The following is an 11,371-nucleotide window of genomic DNA, read 5'->3' as shown; positions in this document are numbered from 1 at the left end:
AGTGAATGTGTGTGTGTGTGTATGTATGTGTGTGTGTGTGTGTGTGAGAATGTCTGTGTGTGTGTGAGTGAGTGAGTGTATGAGTGCGTGCCTGCGTGCGTGCGTGCGTGTGTGTGTGTGAGTGTCTGTGTGTGTGTGTGTGTGTGAGTGAGTGAGTGAGTGAGTGAGTGAGTGAGTGAGTGTGTGTGAAGGTGTATATATATATATTTATATACACCTTGCTACGTGTACTGCGTTAGGCTAACTGAGACTTGTCATTTGCACTTATATATTGTTGCTCTTTTGTTAGTTTTGACTGCTTTTATTGTCCTCATTTGTAAGTCGCTTTGGATAAAAGCATCTGCTAAATGACTAAATGTAAATGTAAATGATAGTTGTGATATTAAGGGTGGTCTGAATATGATCTAAACCAATTTTGGTCAACAAAATCGTAGATATATCGTAGAAAGAATCAATTGAAAAGGACGATTAAAAATGTAAATAAAAAAAAAATCATCTAGGTCCGTAGTTTTTCAAACACTGTTGAAAATGATATAATAATTAAAATATATACACATATACATATATATATATATATAAAAAACACACACACCCCATATTATATTATATATTAATTATATTATAATAAACAATCAAGAGTTTTTGGCAACTCCCAGATTATTATATTATATTACATTATATTATATTACACTGAATTCAGGGAATAAACAATTTAATTTGATCATATTCAGACCTAAATTTGGTCAACCACACTGACAAAGATTTTACAAAGAGTCACCAAAAACGATGCTCATTTAAAAATGGTGGAAAGGCTTATGAAAGACCTACATAAATTGTTTTTTGAATTTTAGCTTTTGATTTTTGATATTATATTTCATTTATATTGTTATATTGTATTATAATAAATATAATATAATATCTGCTGAAATCTGCATGACCCAAGAATTCTGAAGAAGAACAAACAACATACATTATCTGTAATAAAACTGCAGGCTAGCTCTAGATCTCTATGGGTCTTTGAGATGTACAGGATAGGAACTAACTAAAAACTATATATATTTTTTTTACACGTGCAAGTAAACAAGTGGTCCACAAAGAATCTTGATACCTGTAGGGGCACGATCAGACAGGTGTGGTCGGCTTTTACCACTTGCAGGTCGTCGAGCAGTGACCCCGCCAGCGTCATGTCTCCCAGCGGCATGTCTGGGTGTTTGGAGTGCAGGAAGGCCTGGATCTCTGTGGCTATATCTAACGCTCGCTGCTGTGCGACAGACACCTCCTCCGCTGACAGACACACTCGTGTTCTGTAGTACTGCTGCAGACGCTCCACAAACGTCATCACACACAGATCCATGCGTTTCCGTCGCTGAAGTGGTTCAGTGTCACAGCGCTGGGGCTCAGGTGAGGGCAGGGGGATGGGTTGGGACAGCTCCGCTAAACACAAAAAAAGGGTTTCTACTGAAAACAGCATTCACAACCCATTTTACTTCCATAACATGATGAAACGGGATGTTCAGTGACAACATTAATGCCCGAGTAAGACAATTTTCCCAAAATGGTACAATGTACAGTATATTCAATTCTATTTCATTAATAGTAATAATTTGATAAATAGTAATAGTAAAAAAATTTGACTTCTGGTTAACATTGACCAGTTTGAGAGGTGGAGTTCTGACGTAAAATCACAAAGCTTTTTTTGCCTGTACTAGCATGCACTGATGAATTGTGCAGAATAAGACCCTAAAAAGGGTCACTTTTAATTAATTGCCTTTAAGCAACAAGAAACTTTAAGTCTTCCAAACCAAGGTATTTCCCAAGAATGTACCTTTCTTGGTTGCGGCAGCAATCTGTTTCATGACCACTCCTTCTATACCCTTGTGCAGTAGTTTGGGGGAGGCACTGACCAAGCCTAACTCCTCCCAGCTGTCCGTCATCTTCTTGTCAGGCTTCTCATCAGGAGGCCTACCAGCACGCTCTATCAGCTACGACATCACAGGTAGAGCAAATATAGGAGACAACAAATTAACAAGTAATCAAAATAAGCTCTAATAGCATGTAACAGTTAGGTTCTAGAAGCAACAATTACATTTATTTTCTCAATAATGGAATTGATTTAAGGATCATTTATAAGCGCAGACCTACTGAGAGCTATGTGGTTCACAGTAATCAGTAGTATATACTTTCGTTGAAGCCATCAGCCTGCATTGTTTCAACTTATGTTTTAAATAATCATGTTTAACAGCTGCGATCCTGGTGAAAAACTACATTACCCATAATTCTGCAAAGAAATCTCCCCCAAACAGAGAATCTAAACAAACAAATTTTGGCAAAAAACTCTGAAGCACCTGCCTACACCGATAAAGCACTACAAATGATGTGGAGTTCGTTTTCCTATGTAAATATTTGTACATACGCACACACACACATATACAGTAGTCAACATTTGAAGTGGATCAAAACCTTTCATCCAAGTGAAAGAATGCATTTTGATTTTAGGTTTTAGGACAACTTTGATTAAAGGTTTTGATCCACTTCAAATGTTGACTACTGTATATGTGTGTGTGTGTGTATGTATATACATATATATTTCAGAAAAATATGTCATGTTTATACATTAAATATATTTATATACAATATAAATTATATAAATATATACATGTAAATATTTTCAAAATATATACTGTATGTGTGTGTATTTATATATACATAATAAATATACACAGTACACACGCATATATTATGTAAACAAAATTCTTTATTTTGGATGCGATTAATCATTTGACAGCACTAATGTATATATATATATATATATATGAACATGGTTTTATGTTTATCCATTGCTTTTACTTTTAATGTTGCTCATAATGCTAGTGCAGTGTAATTGTAGTTCTTTCCCTCATTAACACTGTTGCACTCTATAAACAAAACTACATATCAACCACTCAGAACTTTGTGGTGTGTAATACGCTAAAATGAATAATCACCCGTTTCACCGCTAATGTGGCAATGCCCAGCACCACAGCTCCGCCGACCCCCAGCACCAGCCGGGCATTGGACAACAGGAAGTCAATGACGGCAGCAATTCCATCTTCTCCTCGCCTTTTACTCGAATAATACATCACGTCCTCTGTGAGTGTCTGAAAATATCAATAGAGAATTACATGACCATTTGATTTCACATGCACTTCCTCATATATCACAGTTTTTAGACATATATCATGATATAATTATGGTACTAAGAATACCATTTGTGTACCATAAATAGTAGTCATCAGTATCACAGTACTATAAATTAAAGTGCTATTATTGATTTAACCATCTGATACGATTAATGTACCATCACAGTACTCTGTCATGAAGGTTAAGACACACAGTTCTCACATGTGCTACGTGACAGACCAGGCGACTGAAGCCTCACCTGCCACTCTCTCTCTCTCAGAAATAGCCATGGATTTTCATGAACTCAGACCCAGGAGGGGGCTTTACCAGGTCTAAAATTAGACCCATGTAACTCTCCACTTATTCATATGATAATTTTGTGATCTTGACTTAGAGTACAGTTTCCATCTGTGATCTACAGGTTACACTAGTAAGACATGGGTGAATACAGTATCTCATAAATACCTTTTAGGCTTAATATTTGTATTCCAAAAGGATTTACAGATTCAGTTGCTGGCCAAGAACTACATTCCAAAGGTATTTTCCAAAAAGCACAGCAAGTTCTTGGCCAGCTCACAGACTACAAAAAAAAAAAAAGTCTACAATCTTTATATGGATATTGGATAAAAAGCCAAGTACACATTAAATGACAGGAGGCCTGCATACAGATGGACTTTAAAACCTAGATAACATTAATTGTGTTTTCAGATAAGACAGCTAACGTTAATGTATGCAAAACTGTTTAACACTGTCAATGGTTTAAATCTGTCACGTTTACAGACGTGCTGTTTAACACGTATATCAATACATGACGGTTTTCCTTGCTAAATATTACATTAAACCACATATAACCACCAAATATTCGAATAATTAATTTCTGCAGTTAAGAGTTAAACTAAATGAAACCGAGTCAAACAATAGTGCTTCGCTTTGTTATTAGCGTTTGCTAACTTCACCAGCTGTCGAACGCAGAAAACTAACACGCGTATTGATGTTACACAACTAACAGTTTATAGGCCTAATCACGAGTTAAACAGCTAACTTACCTTTATAATGTAGTATCAATTCAGAGCCATTACAGTAGAGCATCAAATCGAGTAAGTTTGTCTAGCACACACTTGCCCTCTCACCTATAACAAACACCTCATACGTCACTACCCCGCGGATTGACGTACATATGGACCAATGAGAGGACAGTATCTCCATACGTCACAACTTCATGGTGAAAGAGCGTTGTTGTGTTTCTATGGCATTTCTATGCATGGACAAAAATGAAAAAGCTTATCTTTTATAACTATTAATTTAACGGGGCGGCTACATATTGTACGATTTTTCATGAATAATTTTGAAAATACCATAAATGGTATCGTTACGTGTTATATTTTCTTATACTGTGACGCTTAGTTATTTTATTGCTTGTGTAATGCAAACGTGGTCACATTGTTCATTGTAGGAAACGGAATGTACATTTTTCTTAAAAATATAATAAATCTGTTTAATTTGTATGGCGAAACAAAGAACCCTAAATAAAATTTGTACATTAGTACTTGATTGTATTTTGTGCTAATAAATGATTTAAAATATGTTCCATATTATCCAGTTTATTTAATAAAAGTGTTACATTTTTATTACTGATTTATTTATATGTAAACTAGATTATATATTACTTATTCAAATTATAGCTTCATTATGAGTACATTGGTGCTGTTTATCACCCTTCTATGAACTGAAAACAGTAAGGTCTCCCCCAAGATTTATATGTAAAACAATAACTAGCCACAAGCAACGTTGTAATCAACCTAATATAGTTTTCAATAAAAAAAATCTGGTGGAGAATTCTCTTATACCATCTAGTGGACAATCACCACTCTTTCCACTCACAACCATTGCTTGAAGAAATAACCTGTGGGACATTTATTGGGTAAACAGTGGGTACATTGAGGTAAAGTTTATCCAACAATTCAAGATGGCATAGTGGCACAGAGATCCAGCCAAACTAAATATCTGCATTTTTTTTGTTTTCTGAACTAAATAAAACAATGCATCGTGCAAATTATAAATATAAGACTTGGAGCAAGAATGTAAACCTTTTTTATGCATGTTAAAATAAATGTGGACAGAAAATGATGTTCCTATTCCATATTAATGGACAATGCAAACTGAACTAAAAAACGAACTTTCTTAAAAAGTAACATGTAATAAAGGAGTTTTAGGAAAGATTGGATGAGATTGTTTTGGTATTTAAAAGTTAGCTACAAAATACAACAGATATGAATAATCTCAATTTCAATAGAACCAGAAAAATAAAGAACGAACATAGAATCTTCCAAGAACACACAGAACATCTCCCTTTAATCTTTTATGCAGTCTAATATACTCATTTGATTTAAACAAAAATAGTCTCATATGTCAGCCTTTTAAATACAAAGCATATATAGAGTCTCATGTAGTCAAATGCACTTTCTGTTAAACACCTGCAATGGGAAAGACACTTTATCATCTTTCTTCTACATTTTCTGCACTTCCATTCAACCTCAGAAACAAATAAATCAATAAAACACAAACTGTTGCCATTATGACAGTCTTATACAGGTCTCTAATGTCAGCTGTAATGTTGGCATGAATTAATTCTTTCCTTCAGAAATAGAGCCAAAACAAATACACTATGGTTGTCAAATCAGAAGTTGTTATAATGGCAACACCACCCTTAAAAGAAATAAGCATTGAGAACAGAAAGAACAACATTCAAATGAAGAGATGACTAATGTAACATTTTATCCCGTTTTAGAAACTAATATTGTGCATGTCAAGCATATCAAAGATTCTAGGCCTTAGATTTGATCTTGTCTTTGTTAGTAAAGCCACCGTGCACAGGCAAATGCACTGATAAGCCACTGTATGCAAATCAAACATTTTATTATCATACTATTAACTTTAGTCAGTCTATCAGCATGAATAAAATTTGCCTTTTATTTTCCCTCTTGCTTTTTCTGACTTAAAAACAGAGATTGCCAGAATGCATCGAACAAAACTCTTAAAGCCAAAAAAATCAAATAAAAAAAATCAACCATATTTATGTTTAAAGGAGCAGTTCTCAAAAATCCAATACACATTTTTATTTGATATTGTTATGTTAATGTATGTATGCATGACACTGGTACATGAAGTTAGCTGGGGTGCAAACTGATAAATTATGACTGAATTCAACTAGTCAGCTTACATGTCTTTTTATTCCATACGTTTCCTTTAAACACACAGAACAAAATATAGTGGATCTTAATGATATGTCTGAATAGATAGATAAAGCCTCTTAAGTAAAGCAGCCGCTGCCTAATGTCCTTGAATCCACCCACACCGGAAGCATCTCTTTTACTGAGTCCCTCTGTTGGCTTCCGGTCCCCTCGAGCAAACGTAAAGGCGTCTGAGGAGATCAGCATTGAGTTCTGACTGCGTCTCAGTGACGTCTCATTTTGACTCGTCGAGCGGGTGCGTGGTCATGTGTGTAGCGTGAGCCCGGCTCTCTCTCGTCAGCTCTCCTCCACGAGTTCTCTGAACTGTCTCCATCGTGACGTCTCTGTCGGGAAGAGAGGGAACGCCTCTGCAGCTCTTTGTCCATCTCTAAAATACGAGGCCTATAAGAGAAAAAGCAAAAAGCTTTTAGCAAACTGTTTGTGTGGATTGCGAGTGAGATGTTCTGTTGTTGGATGTAATAATGAACATAGCAGTCGTCATTTACTCCCGGCATCTGAACCGCAGTGGATTACTTTTGCTTTTGAAGGGAATGCGCCCCCTGATCTGCCTAAATGCATTTATGTTCGCGCGAATCATTGTAGGTGAACCTGCTTCACCTACAGAAGCGAGTATAAGGTTTTTTTTTAATGAATCTTTGCAAATTGTCTTTCCTAATAATGTGCTAGTTAGCAAGTTCCACAATGAAAGTGGTTAAAGTATAATGTAACATTTTATCCCGTTTTAGAAACTAATATTGTATAAATAAATTGTAATTTATTTTCATATATTTTAAAATGTAATTTATTCCTACGATGCAAAGCTGAATTTTTAGTAGGGGTGCTCCGATCATGATTTTTGAGGCCGATCGCAGAAAGTAATATGAAGGTGAGTACCTCACCTTCAGCATTATAATTATTTCACCCGCGCCGGACAGAGACGGTGCCGCTGCATGTCGTGCCAAACCTCTCACGGCAGAGTCATCAGCTTGAGATAGTTTTTTTGAGATCTGCCTTTTTAGAGACCACCGATCAATCATCCCAATGTGATTATCGGCCGATAATGATCGGTATCCTATCAATCGGAGCACCCCTAATTTTTAGTATCACTACTCCAGTCTTCAGTGTCACATGATCCTTCAGAAATCATCTATCAATCTAATATGCTGATTTGCTCCTCAAGAAACATGTCTTTTTATTATCAGTTGAAAATATTTTTTAGGTAAACTGTGATCCATTTTTCTCCAAATGCTTTGATGAATAAAGAGTTCAAAGCAACATCATTTACTTAAAATAGAAATATTAACTGCCAATTTTGATCACTTTAATGCGTCCTTGCTGAATAAAATGAATAATTTGATGAATAATAAGGATTAATAAGATAGTAGTACAGAGACTGAGTATAATGGTCATGTGATATCAAGATGGCGGCCAGCATTAGGGTGGTCTATGTAGAACAAAACAGCTTTTCCAGACTAATCTTTACCTCATAAACATTTGTCATATTTGCTGTAGTTGTAAAACTATTTCAGGTAAATAAATAAACTCTGTTTCACCTTAAATATTAGAAACTAGGTTTTTCTAATTCATGAACAAAATCTGAAGAAACTGTAGAAAATCCAGCCAGATTGCTGGAAGAAGTCCGTGTTCAACTCTCCTTAACAAGCCACGCTATTTTAGCTATTACTTATGTCTACAGCACAAACAGAGTGGGGAGAGTTGCATACCAAAGTTTACTTAACAGTGCGATAAAACAAAAGGTAGTGACAGATCTGTATTGTGACGTACATCAGAGTGAAATCAAAAAAGAAAAAAATATGTAGGGTGTGGACTTGTTGATTTGATAGAGGCAGATCTGAATGTGGTATGAAAGGCTTCACAAGTACCTGTGTGCAGCATCTGGGTCGGCCTTGCGGTGTGAGCGTTTGGCTTTGAGTATGTGTCGTCTCTCAGAAGAGTGGATGGATGGGCTCAGTGAACTGGAGTTCAAACGAGGGGCATCCGGCCTCGTTCTACAATAAAGCAAGAGCGGATATCAGAGCAGTGTACACCCCCACACATGCCTCCAGACCTTTCAAGAACAACTCTGACTCGAAACCAGAGAACTCACTTTCTCAGAATGATGACAGCTCTCCTCTCCTTGATGTCCTGTGGGCGGATGCAGTGCGTGATGTCATCGGCTGCATAGCCACTAAAACCAATCAAAGCAGTGAGCATGAGCAAGAACTATATTTGATAACATTTTAGCACAATTACAAAGCACAAAATAATATGTTTTTAGATTATAGCTTACAATGAAAAGTTAATAAATCATACAATTTAAATAATTAATTTAAAAAATGAAATGCTTTATGCTTATTAAAAAGGATTAAATATTTTACTAAATAAGTTAAAGGGCTACAGCTGAAACAAAAAGGGAAGGGAATTTCTTCCTGTACTATGGTAAAAACATGGTTTTTGGACTTTACCAAGATGGTAACGCCTTAAATTATTGTGGCAGTATCATGGTACAAGTGGTTGTAATACTAAAGTATATTGAAATATACCATGTTACTGAAATTTATGTACAATATTGTTTGCATGATATTTCCAAGAACACCATGGCATGAACACGGGGTTATCATAGTTTAATAAATCCATAAAACACCATTTTTGTTACTTAAAATTAAGCGTTAAGTGAAATAAAATATAACAATATTAAATGTTAAAGTTATTTAAGCTAGTTTCCAAGGCAACATTTCTTATATTCATTTAGTTTAACTTGATGTACTACAATTACTAGAACTGAAATAAAAAGAATGCAAAGAAAACTACAAAGACATTTAAAACATCCAATAAATATTACAACAACAAAATTACTACAACTTTCAAATGAAAACGGAAAATATAAAAACTGAAACTGATCCACAAAATTTATAAATAATAGTATCTCAGTGATACTAAAATAATACTTGAACCAAAGCACGTAAAATAATATGGTAAATAATAAATCATGGTACTTTTTTGTGCCATATTTATCTTTTGAAGTACCATGTAAAAACCATAGTATATGAATATGATAATTACAGGGAGGGCACCATAGCATAAATCAAGGTATCATTGGTATACCATATCACACATACAACTCAACTTGCAAAACTGTACCAGAACGTATTTTGATGGGATTTTGGGCATGCACCATAATAGTAGTATGGCACCAGGGTATATTTCAAAATACCATAGTATTACTATTACTGTACAGCCACTTTTTGGTAAGGATATATACATGGTGTTTAAAACAGGGCTGTCCAAACTCGGTCCTGGAGGGCCGGTGTCCTGCAGAGTTTAGCTCCAACCCTAATTAAACACACCTGAACCAGCTAATCAAGCTCTTACTAGGCATAGAAACCTCCAGTCAGGTGTGTTGAGGCAAGTTAGAGCTAAACTCTGCAGGACACCGGCTCTCCAGGACCGAGTTTGGACAGCCCTGGTTTAAAAGAATCCCATAGAAACAGCATGTTCTGGAAATGAACTGAGACAAAGCAGTGTCCGCACTAGTACCGACCTGAGGACGGTGACGCTGCCGCGCCCGACGGGCAGGTAGAGCACCGGCTCGGACACACGGATGGGCTTGAACTGGAACTTGCAGCCGAAGCAGAGCGCGCTGTCGCTGAAGAACGACACCGACACTATCGGCCGCTCGAAGATGTGGATGGGGTCCACGTGCGACACGATGCAGCCCCCGGGCTGGTAGTCATTGATCACGGCGCTATTAACGAAGCCCTCCGGTATGACGCCGTGCGTCACGAGGCGATCGATGACCAGCTCGTGCACCCAGTCCGGTATCTCGTCCACCTCGCCTCTGGAGTACAGCCGCTCCTGCCCAGGCCCGCGCTTCTCCAGCTGCGAGCCGTACGTGTAGCCCTCGCCGAAGAAGTACTTGTTCCGCAGCGGCGCCCGGTCCACCGTGTGCTCCCGGTAGAGCCCCTTGTCTGCCTTGGCGACCACCTCGTCTATCTTGGCCTCGATGCACACGCACTCCTCCTGCGTGAAGATTTGCGCTTGCTTAACGCTGCTCTTGACTTTCCGCGCTTCCTCGTCGCGCCGCTCCTCGTCGTCATCCGACTCGCGGTACTTGCGCTTCTCGCCGTTACTGTACTCGAAAACTTTGTCCCTGTGCGGCGTCATCGACTTCAGCTTCTCCCGCAGATCCGTAAAACCGGCCATTTTCAAGAGCAAAGTACGAAAAACTGCGGCAAAAATGTTGTTTGACCTGAATTCGCCTCAGGTCCCCATTTTATAACATTAGTGTCGGTCACTGAAGTCGTGCGCGACGTGACCGAAGGCCCGGTGCCGCCTGCTTCCTCTTCCCTCCGTTCAGCAAATTAAAACAACCAAAGTTTCCACTGCCCCATTCCACGAGCAACCCGACCGAATCGGTAACGCAAAGCAGTGAGTGGGTTGTCAATCACATGCGGCGTTTCCCTGCGTTCAGTGCTATAACATTAGCACCTAGCACAGCTAACGTTACGCCACCACTAGCTTCCAGTGGACCCAGGCTTACTGCTGCATGTTGTTTAAAGCCCACGCCTTCTGCTCGCTGCAACCGCCGTGCTGATCAGCCTATTTTAATGTATCCGAGAAATAGTAGTTATTATGCTGCTGAAAGATTGCACAAAGCCGTGGAGAGAACATAAACTCGTGGAACCAAAACTGTTTGGCGAGCTGCGCATGCGCGTCATGCTTTGCGCGGTAGCCAAGAGGGTCTGGTCCGTGACAGCCAATGAGCGACGCGATCAGCTGTCAGCAAACCCCTGCGGCTATAAAAATCAATTTGATCAAATTTCAATCAATTTTATTTAGCGATCTTTACAAATTATCATCACGAATTTATTATTATTAGCGCTGTCAAACGATTAATCGCATTCAAAATAAAAGTTTTTGTTTACAGAATATGTGTGTACTGTGTATATTTACAATGTACCGGTATATATAAATACACACAC

The 11,371-nt window shown here is 37.8% G+C and overlaps 2 protein-coding genes across 2 annotated transcripts in view; both read right to left on the bottom strand.

The window, feature by feature from the left end:
* The window catches only part of LOC107725398 (mitochondrial dynamics protein MID51-like), a 10,476-nt gene extending 6,149 nt beyond the window's left edge, over positions 1-4,327 (bottom strand). Inside the window, exons 1-4 of the mRNA XM_016534639.1 lie at positions 4,206-4,327; positions 2,985-3,137; positions 1,826-1,982; positions 1,109-1,434 (exon numbers count right to left, since the gene is read on the bottom strand). Of these exons, the coding sequence (XP_016390125.1) occupies positions 1,109-1,434; positions 1,826-1,982; positions 2,985-3,119 (618 nt within the window). The 5' untranslated portion in view covers positions 3,120-3,137; positions 4,206-4,327. The remainder of the gene's footprint in view (positions 1-1,108; positions 1,435-1,825; positions 1,983-2,984; positions 3,138-4,205) is intronic.
* A 1,156-nt stretch (positions 4,328-5,483) lies between these two features.
* On the bottom strand, positions 5,484-11,134 carry LOC107725396 (RNA demethylase ALKBH5-like). The gene is made up of 4 exons (XM_016534637.1): positions 9,931-11,134; positions 8,497-8,577; positions 8,273-8,398; positions 5,484-6,791 (listed from the first exon to the last, which is right to left on the bottom strand). The coding sequence occupies exons 1-4, from the start codon at positions 10,590-10,592 to the stop codon at positions 6,614-6,616; spliced, it is 1,047 nt and encodes a 348-aa protein (XP_016390123.1). The 5' UTR covers positions 10,593-11,134; the 3' UTR covers positions 5,484-6,613.
* Between the last annotated feature and the right edge of the window lie 237 nt (positions 11,135-11,371).

The sequence above is a fragment of the Sinocyclocheilus rhinocerous genome, unplaced genomic scaffold, assembly GCF_001515625.1.
Source record: "Sinocyclocheilus rhinocerous isolate Xijiao unplaced genomic scaffold, SAMN03320098_v1.1 scaffold1386, whole genome shotgun sequence".
Lineage (NCBI taxonomy): Eukaryota > Metazoa > Chordata > Actinopteri > Cypriniformes > Cyprinidae > Sinocyclocheilus > Sinocyclocheilus rhinocerous.
Note: the sequence above shows the minus strand (reverse complement) of the source record. Positions and strands in the feature narration are given on the sequence as shown.